Genomic DNA, 15594 nt, shown 5'->3' on the forward strand with positions numbered 1-15594 from the left:
CTATCTACCCAGTTCATTTCTTAACCTTGCTTTCTGAATTACTGTCTTATTTTAAAAGGAGCTTTTCAGAGCAGTTTAGAGCTGGTGAATGAGCACTGTTGAAACCAGATCAGAAAGCAGGCCTCCTGCGGTGTGGCAGGTTGACAAGTAATCTGGGAGATGCTCCAGGGAAGATGCACATCACCCACAATTCCTAGCAAAAAAAAACCAACCACAGTCTCTTCAAAACATTTCTCTTTCTTCAGGCTGGATTTTGGTTTAACAGGTATTTGTCAGCATTGTGGCATTATTTAAGAAGCTGGTTATTATTACTACAGTACTGCACTGAAGAGCTGCTCCAGCCACTTGGACAGCAAAGGCAGAGGCTGGAGGGGGAAGGGCTCTGAAGCCAGACCATTAGCTCCCAACAGGACAGTGGTGGAGGCATTCCAGTGAGCTAATTCTGTGGCAGTGTCAGGAGCAGGTTTTATTTACACCCAGCCTAATGGTGTGCAACTCAGTCATGCATGTTACATGGAGCCTTCACCGTGCACAATAGCCTGCTGCCACTTCCTCTATTAAATCATTCCTATGTTCATGTGGCTGAAAGCTCAGTGCTGGCATGCAGTAGTCAAGCGTGTAAAAAATGATTACTCTGATCCCTTTCAACACAGATTTGCTGCATGAAATGGCCTGGCTTTGACCTGGGAAAATCAATGCTGTTGTTTTAATGAACAAAAAAAAAAAATTGGAGCTGAAGCCTGCACTTCCCCTCCCTCTACTCACCCCAGGGCTGTCCAGTCAGCAAGTCACATGCATAAAGTGGTAACCTGCATGCAAACAGCATTTTTGCGTATAATTCTAAACATCCTTTGTCATGGTAAAGGTATAATACAGGATATCAATTAGCTACCATCACTTGTAAGCAAGTTAAAGTAGAAATGTTGGAGGTGCCCTACAGCTGTCTGATACAAAGGGCAATTTTCAGCTCCCCACACTGTGCCTTAGGCAGTCTAAACATGAACCAAATTCCTTTTCACTTGGATTCAACAAGAAAAGCTCAGACTCTCTTTGTTGGTGTTTTGTTTCGTCATTATCATTTTGGCCATGTTTCAAAATGTGAGGCTTTGCAATATTGGTTGGAGACAGACTTTTGTAATTTACAGTCCGTAGATTCAGCCTCTGGCTTTTTCTGCTGCTTTCATAGACAGGGTAAGTGCTTCCAGAGAGTAAATATGTTCAAGTGTAGAGTTTTCGGGTTCCAGGAACCTCTAAATCTCCATCTTTAAAACCATCCCACCAGTGAAACCCAGAACACACTAGCATGAGGAAAAAGGAGGCCAATTTTAGATAATTAGCCATGTGTTAACAGTCTGTCTTTTTATTAAAGTGCTTAAAATCATGTAGCAATTTGCTCTTCTTTGGTGTTGAAAGTTAGTACTGAGAAAGAGCTGCAAGGAGTCATGAAACTTCACTACCAGTGTCATCAAATGCTGCAGCAGGAATCTTTAATTATCTATAGTCAGACAGTTCCCCATGCAAAGAAGATGAAAGCACGTGCACAAACACACACACCCATACACACACACAAATCCTGTCCTGGACTGACAAAAGCAGGATCATCCAAATTCTGAGATATGCAACTCCAACTCAGGGCATAGGTTTAAACTTCAGGAATTCAACCTTTGGAAACCTTAATTTTCCCCCTGTCTTGTTTCTACTTGGCCTGACTTTTAGTAACATCTCTTAGGTTTTTGTTTTCTGATGTTCACTGATACTTAACATTCAGGAAAATGTTATCAGTGGCCTTGACTGACCCAGCTGGAAAGTGCTTTTCTGGGAAGGAATTTATGCCCAAAGTCTCATGTCTTTGAGCTGCCTCCTTCTGTCTCACATCTTTTTCTCATGCCCCAGTCCCAGGTCTGTTCCCATGAGAGGGCCTGTACACACCCACTGCAAGGCAGTGGTCCCCACTGGCACCTAATGGTTGCTGCTCACTTGCTGCTCCCTCAGGCCTGCTTGGCCCACAGATCACTGCCCTCCGTGTTTCACCCTTGCTGGCAGCACCAGCAAAGTTCCAAGCCCAGACTCAGCTTCAAAAAGCCTCAGGAAAGAAAACAGCTTCAGGAAGATCTGTGTGATCTCCATAAAATGCCTTGTTTATGATGAATGATCTCAGAACCCCTCCTGTTCTGCTGTTCCCATGGAAGGAGGTTTCTTTACAGAGAGTACTGAAACACTGTAAGGGACAGGAACCTGTAAATAACATCTGTAGGAGAGGGCAGAAAAAAACTAGAAACAACATATTTATGGAAGTAACATGAAAATGCAAACAGGACTCGGCTTTACTGGGTAAACCTCATTAGAGCCTGGACTCTTCCTTTGCTATTAGCTCACAGTGAGTGAGACCCAGAGCTAACACCAAAGCTGCATCTCTGAAATCCTCTGGTCATGTTTTGCATTGAGAATAACTTTAAAGCAATGCCCACATACATCCAAACTAAGCTCAGGAAAAGATGCTAAAAATCAAACCAGAAAAGCAAAAGGCAGGTAGATATCACTTCTGATCTAAGGACCCTGCTATTACTCTTTTTTTGTACCAGCATTATCTACTTTTATGAGCTGGTAACAACAGAACACAGAAACTACACAAGTTGCCCAAGGTGATACAGTGAACCAGCAGCACACCAGAGAATATGACACAGATCTTGCAAGTCCTAATTTGCTGCCCTGCCTGCCTCCCTCTCATATCTGTTGCACCCCCGGGATACAAATACAGCTTTGGTAAAACTAAAGTTCAACCAGAATGCACTTCCTGAACACATACAGGAGTATGTATTACAAAAGCACCCTTTTCATTGCCTTTCCATGGAGCGGCACTGGGCCATTGCGCTTGGAATTTCTGAGGAGTTAAAAAATAATATATAATTGCTGCAACTTAAAACTGTACAAACTATGCCCTAACACTTCAGTGCCCTGCTCAATACGGCACTACCTACCCAAGAGAGAGGAGGCTGGAGCCAGAGACAAAAATAAGGCTGAGATGCCAATTGTTTCTTACAGGGAAAGGCTAATGGAGTGAGCAAAGAAATCAAAGTACAACGTAGTTGTACAGATGATTTCAGGCAGAGAGGGAAAAAGGGCCTGCCACAAAACAAAAATAACAAATGAAACTCTGTTTTCCATTGCTCAGCGAGGGCAGGGGAGGATGCATGGCAAAGTCAGTTGAGGTTAGGAGTCGAGGGTACCTGTAATTTAACCCTGGCTCTGGCTCTCACTTGGCTGGGGCATTAGGCAAGTCAGTAACAGTCCCTACCTTCATTTCTCCATCTGTAAAATGGGATCTGGAATAATACTTACACCACAGGGTAGATTAAAGAGCAGCTATACAAAACTTTGAAACGTACAGCCATAGATCAGGGCTAAATAGCTTTGTTTCTGCCACAAACAGTCACTTTGGGCCAATATATGCTGACATGATGTTACAGAACCAATGTAAGATGTTAGAAAAATGGGAATGTTTATTAAATGCATAGGTTAGCTTCAGGGGAAAGGCTTACGTGGTTCATGAGGCAAATACCTGATTTTTCAATAGGTACCAGAATGCAAAAGGAATTTTTTTATTATTATGATTATTTTCTTCTAATTTTGTACACACACAGCTTTGTACCACGCTGTCTGTGAACTGTACAGGTAACCAGGCAGAGGCCAAAAATTAACCTAAGGCTAACAGTGAATATGAACTAGCTTTATCCTTCAAAAGCTGTCAGTGTAGGTCTGATACTTCATGTATGACATTCAGGGCAGAAGCACCTACACATACAAATAATGCACTTAAGAGCACTGCAAGACAAGATCTTAATCTCAAGAAAAAATGATGTCTCTCCAATGTGTCAGAACTTCAAAAGTAATTGTGAGATCTGCTGGTGATTCTCTTAAAGACTCTTTATAGCTCCTTTTAGAGGGGCCTTGGGCTGATTCATGTTGATCGTGTCTGACAGCTAGCATTTCTGTTAATAATAATCATAAATAAAGTGGACAAGGTTGCCTGACCTGAAATGAGCATATCTATAGTGCCATATCCATTACAGCACAGTGGATCTGTGACCGCAAATCAAGAAAGGTCCAATGCTCTTGACATTTTGTATTAAAATAATATCTGTCTTTTAAGATCTCAGAACCTTTGTGTGCTATCTTTTTCATTAAAAAGTGTTCTTTAAGAGATAACACACACTATAAGAAAGAAGATGTTACAGAGGATGAAAGATTGCAAAACTTTGCATTTTTTCATTATACAATAAAAATACATCTGTGAACAGCTCTATTCTCCCTTATATCTTAACTCCTCCTTCATGTTCTCCTGCATTGAAGTAATAATCCTGGTTTTATGCCATCATAAATCTGCTGACATGTGAAAAATTATACTATTATCAAACACATCAAAACAGAATTATGATTTCACTGCTGCAGGACCAAATGCAAACAGGAGCTGGGGTATATGAAAGTGAAGCCTGATTAATTTCTGGGCAGTGGTTTTCTGCTAGAAATAGGGATGGTGGTAAAAATTTGAGTTTTAAAATTTCCATAAAACCCCTGGTTGCACTTATACACAAGTCATGCCAAACAATACAGGAATTATTTGCTGATATAGGGGATCACTCTCAAAAGTAAAGTATCAGAGATGATACACTGAGAATCTCTCCCCATCAGGTGACATGCTAAATTAAGAGAGAAGCTTTGTAAATTACTGTAAGGGAGGTCAATGTGCCAGGCTATGCTGAATCCACTGGGGCAGGCAATTTCCAAGGACACAGACAGGCCCTTCACTGAAAACTCTCCACTCCAGAGATTCATGTCCAGCATCAGGCAGATAATTGCAGCATTGCTGACAAAGGAGAGAGGAACTGACTCACAAAAGCAATTAGAATAAAGAGGTTAATCTCTTGGCCAGCCAAAAAAAAGGTGTATTTGGGGAAAAAGACAGGTCAAATGTTACACAGCAGTAAAAAAGCAGCAAAGCTAGGACTCCTCATGTTCCCTGCCAAAGGAAGGTTTGTACTTACATCCTCACTTGCTAATTTTGCATACCTCCACTGCATGACAAAACAGTGTCACTGTTCTGCCAGGTAGGCTCAAGGCTTCTTCTTTCCTAGTGTGTCCTCTAGACTGGTACAAGAACAGTCTTAAACCTGAGTCTCAAACAGATCTCTCCTTCACAACTCTCTTTTCATGACCACTGGCACAATATTTAGTCCTGCACAGGGGTTATCAAAAGCCAAAGCTGTGAGCCAAAATACAGCCCTGGTATAAAATACAACACACACATCTGCAGCTTGTCTGTAATTAGAGCACCACAAAGACAATGCTTTTGTCACTCATATCTCCAGCCTTGTCCAGGCTCCAATGTGCTATCAAAGCAGAGAAAAGTAAAATGAAACAAGGAGTTTTGTGAGCATCAGAGTAAACAAATCCTGGTCCTCTAGTGATTTAGTTTGGAGATGAACTCTGGTGTCTAAAGAATCCAGAAGCTCTGCCTGAAGGTCTATTAGAGTATTTTTGCAAAATATCTCCCTCGGGGGAGTAAGGCGGGGGGGAGGGGGCGGGGGTATTCTCTAGTATCTAGTTTGGTCCCTTATCTGCACAGCTGCCTATTTTCACAGAACTTGATAAATTTTTCCATCTAAATGACCTGTGGAAAAAGTCCATATTAGATTGGCAGTTTCTCCACAAGACACAATCCAGTTGTCAGTTTACACCCACAAATGCCATCTCTGTGGACAGCTTTATTTTCCTTTACCACAAGATGCAAATCATCCTTCTCTTCCTTGCAAGTTATTATTAACAAGTTTATATTTGAAAGGGGCTTTTAGAGGCAGAGCTCCTCAGAAAGAGGAAAATCAATATAGTACCATTTAACTGAAGGGCTAGGAAAAGAGATTTTCTCAGAGGATGCAAAGTTAACTTCAGAAATATTATTTGGTCATTTGGTCTGGTCTCGCATCATGTAGAGTGATCACTTTCAGATGCATCCTCTGAACAGGTACAATCAGCTATGCATTTATGGATGTTGCTTTAATAGCAGTATCTATTCCATTCACATCTGTGCTGCACATGTTCTTTCTGCTACCACAGTCAAGAGCATAAATAAAGGGTGAGTTATGCATTACTCTGTTCACTGGAAATTAATTCCAGAGGTGAGTATCCCAGCAAGTGGAATGGCTGGTGAATTAGGAACACTATGAGAAAAGACAGACAGAGCTACTGTAGAATGAGTAGCTACTGATATTCCACATACATGTGCCACCAGATCCAATGTCAACATGAATTTTTTTCAGAAGTAAGTTAGGCAGGACTTGCACTACAGGTTGGGAAAACAGCACACCAGGAAAAACAGCTCATGAATGGTCCCCATCCCTGTTCTGCAACTTTATGAAACTTGCTCTAGTGGAAAGATGTACCAGTTGCAACTGCACAGACTCCTGATATGACCCAGGAGGCTCTTGCTGTCTAATTAAAAAGTCCTGATGTAGTGTGAAGCTACTGGGGATTATGTCTGAACAAAGATGAGGCTTCCCGATCCATTCCATGATCACTAAAAGCATTTCAGATTTGCAAGTGCTTCAGTGCAGTAGTTCCTATATATTGTTCTTAATATTATCTATTATTTGTTATCAATGAATTTCTGGGAAAAGGAGCCACAACTCAAAAGTTAAAAGGCAAGAGTCTCAGGTACAGGATAACATCTTTCAAGGGGCATGGGCACATTTTTGTTCCATCTTCTGTGTGGGAAGAAGAAACTCAAAAGTGGTTTCAGATGTAGGGTATCTTGCACCTTTGGGCATCCAGAGCACACAAGGAGCAAAAATGGGCTCACAAAAGTTACAGCTATTCAGCAAGACTCTGGTCTTGGGCTGGTGAAACCTGTGCATATTAAGAGGGAAGTCTGTGTGCAAAGTGCTTAAGAATAACAGTTACATTTCCTAGCCTCATAAAGGCATCTTTCTGGAATCAAATCAGAATAATATTTGTATAAATAAATACTTGAATGTGGCTGCCATTGGCAACATTAACCAGTTTTTGTTCATCTGAAGTAAACCTAAGTGAAAGAGCTCAGGGGAAGACTCCACTGCAAAGGCAATGCAACCACCCAGGATTTGTGAATGTTCCAAAATGAAAAAAGGCAGAGCCTAAGATACTTACCATGCCCTTTCTTCTCAGCTAAGAGAGGGAACTGGTGTTTAACTTGCTCACCCTTAGGGCCAGCCTACCCACTGCGTACTAATCTGCTTCGGTCTGCATTCCTCTTTCCCACCACCACAAGCTTACCTGCATTTAATCGTTTCTTTGGGGTTTTGAGGCTCCGGCACCTGCCACTGGCAGAGCTGCTGTTCTCGCTCATGGAGTCCTGTGCTGAGGAGGCGCTCCCCGTGGCCTCGCTGTCCCTCATCATGCTCTCGTAGCCGCTGCTGCCCCCGCTGTGGTAGAAGAGGGCTGTTTTCCCCATGGCGGGGGGCAGCTCCCCGCTCAGGACACTGCTGTTGTCACTCCCATGGCCGCTGCTGCAGCGGTGAGGTTTCCGAGGAGGAGTGATCTTGCTGTAAGGTGAAGGCAGCATGTGAACAGCTGGCTTCTCATCTCCGGGAAGGCCCCCGCGCTCATCTGCCTCCGAGCCTCCCCGCAGCTGTACGCCTCTGGCACTGGTGCTCCCTTGGAGCAGCTCTGAAATCCGCCCATTGACAGCCCGAAGGGGCAATTTGGAAGCAAGGCTGGAGCCCCGGCTTCTGCTGAGGGACTGCATTGACCAGGACATGTTCTTCCCACTTGGGGGCAAACTGGAGCTCTGCCCTACGGACTGAGGCAGAGACTTGGTAGAGAAGCTGAGTGTTTTGGTGGCAGAGGCGGAGAGGCTGCGGGCCTTGGGACTTGCCAGCAGGAGCTTGCTGACTGCAGAGATCTTTGACTGGCTGGCTTTTGGGGAGGCACCTGCCGACTGAGAGAGGCCTGAGTTGGTGGGTGAGGACATGGCACTGCGGCTGAGGCTCCTTCCAGCCCTAGGCATGGTGGTGTCTCTGCCAGGGCTCATTTTGGAGCTCACAGAGGACAGACTTTCTGCTCTTTCCAGTGACAAACACTCATAGTGGCTTCCTGTGGACCTCCCTAGGGAGTTGGTCCTGCTGGCGAGCTGCTCCAGCTTGGCACTGAAGAGCTTGCTGCTGCTGTTGTTGATGCTGCTGTCAATGCCAGGGCCTTTTTGTTTGGCACTGTGCTCCTCAGGGAAGCTGGCCAGGAAGGACATAGGCTGGCTGGAGGGACTGCTTGTGGTGCTGCTGGCTGCACTGTGCTGGGGGCTGGCTCTGTTCTTCTGATCCAAGCTTGACTTTCTCACAGGTGGCAGAGGAGGGGTCCCTTTGGGACGAGTGAGGATGCAGTGTTTGGGAGAGGCCATTTTCTTGTCAAGACTAGCCTTAGAAAACTGGGGGAGAGCAGGAGAACTGACTCCGCTGCTGTCAGTAGAAGTAGGATGGGGATGACTATCAGACTCCTCCACCTTGCTTGCCTTTGGGAACCCTCGAGGGAGGCTACAATTCTTGAAGCCATCACTGGAATGAACAGGGCTTTGAGTTGCAGAGCCGGATGCTGCCACCTCACACCCATCCACAATCCTTTTTAGACTGTCAGATCCTGGGGAGATAGAGGTGTCCCCACTGCTGGTGCTAAACCTGTCTGCTGGGGACTGCTTTGTGCTGTGCTCAGGCTTGGCTGAAACCGCGACTGTATCAGGCCTTGGCCCATCACTGCTCCCAGAGCTGTCCTTTTTAACATCTTCTTCTCTCTTCAGCCAAGGGTCTTCAAATTTGATAACCTTCTTAGCAATGGATTCTTTCCCATCATGGGGATGAACAGCTTTTGGGTCTGCAGTTACTGCCAGTACAGCACCATCAGTCTCTTGAGCTTTGAAGGAATTAACAGCAATACATGGATACACGGTAATGTTTGTCTTCATTGGGATGTAGCCTTCACAGCTGCTAAGGCTTGCGGTGTTTTTGATGGTGACAGTAGTTTTGCCTAGAGCTGATATTTTACAGCCTTTGATGGGTGGCACTTTGCCAAAGGCTTCCTCCCCCATTTCCGACAGTATAAGCATGTTGTCAGTCACTGACTTCTGTTTGTCACTTACACAAATCATGCTGGCACTTTGTATGGTGCTTGCAAACTCGGAGACGGGGGGTTCTGCCATAGCTTCCCCATGCCCATAGCATGCCTGGGCTATGAAGCTGTGGCACGACTGGTCCCCGTCACTCCCTGTGCTCATTTCACTCAACCATGAGCTGATGGATGAGCGCCTGCTGCCATCATCTTGGGGTTTGTCATCCAGACTCAACTTTGGAAGAGGAAGAAACTGTGTGATGCTGACTTCAGACACAGGAGCTGAACTGGAGTAACATTCAAGATCTTCAGAGATACTGCTGATAATACTGACTGGCCTAGAGCCAGAGGCCAAAGCCTGCACAGAGCAGTCACTGTTAAAACTGATGATACTGGTCGGGCGCCCATTGTCAAGGACACCACTAATGGTCAGCTCTTCCACTAGAGTGAACACCAGCTCGTCCTCTCCATTCAGCTCCAGTGGCTGCTGAACAGTCACCATGGTGGTGCTCAGAATCTCCTTCTTGGATTCTGGAGAAATGCTGTGTTGCCGATCTTCATTGAGAACCGTCTCTTCAAAATCCCCATTGCTGGATGACACGGACTTCTTAATAATCTGAGGGCTCATGCCTACAGGTGGGGTCCGGATTTCTGGCTGTAATAATGATTCACTAGATGTCATTGCAGCATCCCTACTCAGGGGAGCTGGTGGGGGAGTGGAACTGGGCAGGACTCCTTTCTGCGTATAGACCTTGCACCTCTGGGAAGGAGAAGTTGGTGGCTTATACTCAGATGTCTTCGAGAGGCTTGCAATGCCAAGCCGAGGTGAACCCATTGGCCGAGGTTTGCCTTCCACAAATCCACAGGTGTTGAGCCCTTCTCTGCTGCTCTGCAAGCTGGTGCTGTGTGCTAGCGGACAAGAGTTAAGCTCTTTACTAGAGCTGCCTGTTACACTCCTGGGAGAAGAAGGAGTTGAAAGATTGGTAAGAGCTCCAGAAGGAACAGGGGAGTGATTTCTCCTAGTTTTGCTGGGTGTTGTATTTGTATTTTCCTTGGCTTCTCTATCAGGATGCTGACATTCTGGCATTGTATCTTCCTTATCTGACTCTGATAAGTGGCTAAGCTCTGCCAGCTGGCTTGAGACAGCGCACTTAGACATCTGGTCTGAGCTAAATTGAGCAGGAATCTCTTCAAAGGGAAATTTGTCGGTCTCTTCACTGCCATCTATGCAATCCAGCCTCTCTTGGAGCTCTGCAAAGGTATTGCACTTCAGGCAGTCTCTTTCAGACGTGCTGGGCCCTGATTCACTAACTTCCTCCAACCTGCCCTCATTTTTGGTCTTTTGCAGAGCAGGAACTATGGGAACAAAGTCAGGGGGACCCTCGTTATCTGTTAGTTCCTTGTCAGAAAGGGCAGTGCCATTGGGGCCAACATAAATCACCGTGTCACAGGACTGCTCACTGCTGGATGAATAATCAGGATCACTTGACAAATGCAAAATAGGGAAGTCTGGGTCCACGGTGTTTCTAGAATGGAAAGGCCTCAGCTGGGTTGGCCTCCGCATCCTGCCCTCCTCACAAGAGCTCTCTCCTCCAGAAGAGCTTGATGTGTACTGCAATATGAGAGAGAGAGAGAGTCTATGACATTTCAGCATTGCAAGCTGCTCCTTGCACAAACTGCATAGACAAAAAGGTCATGGCCACATCTGAACTGGGAGAACTCTAAACTAAGGCACAGAACTCTGAGGCTGCTCATCCACAGCCCTAGGGCAGCCACACAGCTATGTTCAATGGAGAACCCAAAGCCTCAGCTCTGAGTCCCACTCCAAATCATAAGATTTCCCAAAAAAAGTACTAAAAATATGAATTAGAATACTTTCCTTACCTGAGCCTGGCCAAAGAGATCAGGTATTTGGCAAAGGCTTTGCTGATTGTGTGTGTGTGTATGTTTGTGTATTTGAAGAGGAACAAGAAATCTCATTACATATGACCCCACAGTACCAGTGTGTGGAACTGTGTAACGTGCACTCAGAGGTCTCCGGAGACACACTGCTCTGATGGCATGTGGACTGAACCTTTCACTTGTGTCTCTTCAATCAGTTGACAAAAAAAGCTTTTGTCAATCTGTAGGCAGCCAATTTAAATTAAATGCATAAAATTCATTCATTCTGCCCAATTCACATCATAAATTGCACAGAAGCAACCAGAACTCTAAAACATGAAAATGGATATAGTCCATCTTCACTCTACTTCTATCACCCATATTTAGAAGCAGTAGGAATAAAAGTGTCATCAATGCTGACATTGGACACAATTGTTCTGCATTTATGTTGCTCCCGCTCTCTCTGAGAAGCACAGAGAATCTAATTCTTAATTAATCCAAATTTTCTTTAAATCTACAGCAGTTTAACTCCTTATTATGTCATTAGCACTAGGAGCATAAGGGAAAATAAATGCTCCCTGACAACTGTATTATTAAACAAGGTCAGCGTACAAACCTGCTACAGCAGATGTGTCTGAACTCACTCCTCTGTTTCTGAAGCTGAAGCATTTACCCCTCTGATACTGCTCTCTGACACTTGCCTAGGACTGGGTACAAACAACCCATACACTTTGGAATTGATTACTGATTTTGTTACATGCTGCTCTACCCAGTTAAGAATCCTTCATGATCCTTCTTCCTCCCTCCTGCATCATTATAAGAAGGGAGTTACACACTGTCTTACCTTAGTTTTCTTTTTCTTCATCCTGAGGACCCTTGAGGCAATCTGGATGGTGGAGAGTGTCTCAGCGTAGTTCCCCGCAGCCGCTGAAATGTGAGCGATCATCGTGGTGCGGCAGTTCATATTCCCCAAGGACTCTCGGAGCAGCATGGTCAGCTTGCTGTCTCTGCAAAATAAAATGAATTAAGGCTACATTAGCCAGCAAGGCTTCACTTTGGCCATCATGATGTAACTTGGCTCTTGGCAAGATATTTTCTCCTCTTTTTAATGGAATCCTAATTAGTTTCCTTCCTCAGGTTTGCACTATGTTGTGCAGCTGAGCATGCTGAAAGACCCTGGACTACAATTCAAACTTCTTTTCTCTTTCCAGTTCCCCTTTTTTGTCTCCTTTTGGTCTCAGTCCTTCTCCATTTTTACCATTGCCAACAGTGAGGTGCAGACCAGCAGTGGAGACTGTTAAGGAGCCACAGCAGCAAACACCAAACTGCTGCTCTTTTGAAGTGCACAGTGTGCAGACAAACCCTGGCCCAGCTCTGGAGGACAAGAGGGTACTGGATTAGATTAGAGAGCACAATTTTTTTGTTGCCTTCTAGGGCATTGGGTAACTTGATATTAATAACAGTTAAATCACTGAAGTCAATTTTGGAAGATGCTGGTAAAATACAAACCAATCAAGCCTTCAAACTTCACACAATTGTTCTTTCATATTAGATCTTTTCTTTCACTAAGGCAGAAATCAAATTTTCTGTTCTAGCCATTTACTGTATTGTTCAGCACCAGATAGCTTTTGAAATGCAGATGCCTTATTGTGGGGCTGTCTGTGACTGGACTGAGAATATGAATTTTAACAGAATAATGATGCATATATAGTATTTTTGAGGTGGTCATCTAATCCTGTAGTCAGAAATGCACAATATATTATTTTTAAAGTGACCTTTAGTTCCATGGTGTACGGGTCAGCTGGATGGTTAGCTGGGAAATGGCATTCTCTTGAAGAGAGTCTCCCCTGTGCTAAAGGTTGTGGATGATGATTACATACAGCTGGAAACAAAGAGAGCAGCAGCCTGATATTTATCTATCTATCACTAAAGGAATTGCTTCCTCTGTTGTAATGATGGTGATAGCTTCAGTGGCTGCAGATCAGATTTTTGGGGCTCACTGTTAAATATCTGTAAATGACCCATGGTGCATGTGTTTCCTTGTTCATTCACTTGAAATTTCCAGCTCACAGGAACTCTGCATAAAGCTACAACTGCTGGGAACTGAAGCTATGCCTGCTGGATGGGATTGATGAGCAACACTCTTGGACCTCTCTTTTTGATTGAATAAACAACAACATTTTGCTGCATATTTTGATGCAATAGCTCTGGAGAGTTCTCATCTCCTGAGACTTCTCGTACTTCTAGTACTGCAGTTTCAGCTTGACTAGAAATACTGAAAGTAAAACCTTTTTTTTTGTTTCAGGATTTCTGCTTCCATCTGCTCCAGACACATGGAAGACAGTCTAGTGTCTTTGAGAAGCAAACATCCATAAAGACTATACTGAGACAGCCTCACTCATTTCACTTGTGACCTAAGGCTGCTTTGAATCTACAGATCCAGAGTTAATAAGCTGCTGTGTCTCAGGTTAGTGTCCCTCCTTTCCATCACGGAATAATTAAGATGTCAAATTTTGTACATCAGTTACTGCCACTCCAATGCAGAGTAACATGGAAATTATTAAACATCTGCACAGAAATCAATAACAAGCCTTTCATTTCCCAGTGCTTCTACCATAGCAAAACATGAGACAACAGGAGAAAGCACAAAAAAAAAACATTCTAAAAATGTTGGTCTCCTGAGAATGCATAACCCATGCAGCCAGCATCAACACTGAGGTGTGGCTTTCCTAGAGATATATGCATTAGGAATGTAAAATAATCTGTGCCATCTGCCTTGTACTGAAATACCCACTTGCAAGAAGAATAACGATACTGAGGAAATACCTATTTATAATTCAAATGATCCTCTGACATGGACAGGAACTAAAGGGCAGATTTGTTAAGGATTAAAGCATGAACCTAGCAGTAAAAAGTCCAGCTAGCACTGATTTCTAATTTCAGAGTTTGTTCATTCAGCACAGTCTATATCTTGATGCTCAACTTCACCTTGTACCCAGAGAAAATAACTAGCCTCATGTCACTACTGTACTCTGAAAAATAACATGAAGAGGAAGAAAGTTACTAAACACAGATTCTTGTCAATTCTGGACATTGTCGTAAGACAAGTTCAGCTGTTCAAGGTTCACTGACCTCTCACAACAGCACCAACTAAGTTCTGAAGGAAAGAAAGAAAGAAAATAAAAGAGAATATAAGACATTTAAAAGTGTGGCGTAATTTTTAACTCACTCTATCCTCTTCAATTAAAATATTGGTAAAACATTTTAGATGTCTCACTGAAATTTGCTTGACAGACAGTATGAAACACAAAGTAGATGCTTTGTTCTTCTGAGTGCTGGCATTTCTGGTATTTCTGCCTGAAAAAATGGAAGGCTACGAATTATTTCATTTGGTCATTCATGAGCTGTTATTTGAAAATGCAAAATCTCCTGTGAAAGCAGAAGTTTTACAAAGAGGAGGTCTGCACTTCTGCACTGGAAGGGCTTTGAGAAGCAAGACCTTTGTTCATCTTCTGGCTCTGCAAATTAAACTAAGACAGGAAATTTTGAAGAAAGTCACAGAAGGTCTGCTGCTCCTGGGTGTATGTTGCTCATCACGTTAAACAGAGGCTGGCTAGCTGAAGGTCCCATATTTCTCATAGCAGCAGAGTGAAATGCATCAATGTCTTCATGGCAAATAAGAGAACTTCAGGAATGCTCATGGTCTATTTCTATTCTGCTCCGAAAGCAATAAAAATTATAGGCCAGAGCAGCACCATTTTATAAACCTGTCTTCATTTAAAATGTATTTCTATCCCATCCACTAATGTTTCCATCGTTTAGGAAATTTACCCTAAACCATCATGATTATGGGGATATAAAACACACAAGAAAATGAAGGTGGGGTCAGGATACCACACTTCAGACTCCAAAGCCTGTATATCAGTAAGTCAATTCTGCAGTCTTTTCAGTACTTAAAAGTCACCTCATTTTTTCCTAACTACATCACTTGGTCTAATAAAATACATTACCCTTACTTGTAAACTTTTTCTTGCCTAGCTTCTTAGACAATCATGGCTACAGAAAAAAGCTAATAAATATTATCCACACAGGTAAAAACCAAAAATAAAGTATGCAAAGCTGTAGCTCTGGAAAAGTCCAGAGGAAGGAGCCCTGCATGCAGGAAACTAAACATGGATATCTCTACGAAGCATGTCAGCAGGTACAGTACGGAGGTGCAGACTGCCAGGCAGAAAGCTTCAGTTCCTTCCACAGATTACCAGCCCTCCGTATGGAGAGGACCTCTCTCTTCTTCACTGTACTCCCTTTCCTCCTCTGTTGTTTCCACCCTCTAACATTACAATAGCTGCTGAAGGACTTACCTGTTTCCCTGCTGTTTTTCTGAATCTCTCAATAGGCACCCTAGCAGGTACTGAACCTCCCCAAAAGGGAGATATGGCAGTGCTGCAGTGAGAAGTGTTCTCCTCTTCTGAGACCACCATGCAAACTGGGATCAGTGTAAATTAGTCCTTTCACTTGCTCAGTAAGAAGGAAAGATGTACATCCTCATGCTCCTCTTATACCTATCTGTATTTCCCTTCCTCATGA

The 15594-nt window shown here is 43.7% G+C and overlaps 1 protein-coding gene across 1 annotated transcript in view; it reads right to left on the reverse strand.

The window, feature by feature from the left end:
• Positions 1 to 15594, reverse strand: part of KIF26B (kinesin family member 26B) — a 285388-nt gene that overhangs the window by 15361 nt on the left and 254433 nt on the right. The window contains exons 11-12 of the mRNA XM_032102636.1: positions 11852 to 12014; positions 7306 to 10738 (exon numbers count right to left, since the gene is read on the reverse strand). Of these exons, the coding sequence (XP_031958527.1) occupies positions 7306 to 10738; positions 11852 to 12014 (3596 nt within the window). The remainder of the gene's footprint in view (positions 1 to 7305; positions 10739 to 11851; positions 12015 to 15594) is intronic.

This window comes from Corvus moneduloides, chromosome 3 (genome assembly GCF_009650955.1).
Source record: "Corvus moneduloides isolate bCorMon1 chromosome 3, bCorMon1.pri, whole genome shotgun sequence".
Classification (NCBI taxonomy): Eukaryota; Metazoa; Chordata; class Aves; order Passeriformes; family Corvidae; genus Corvus; species Corvus moneduloides.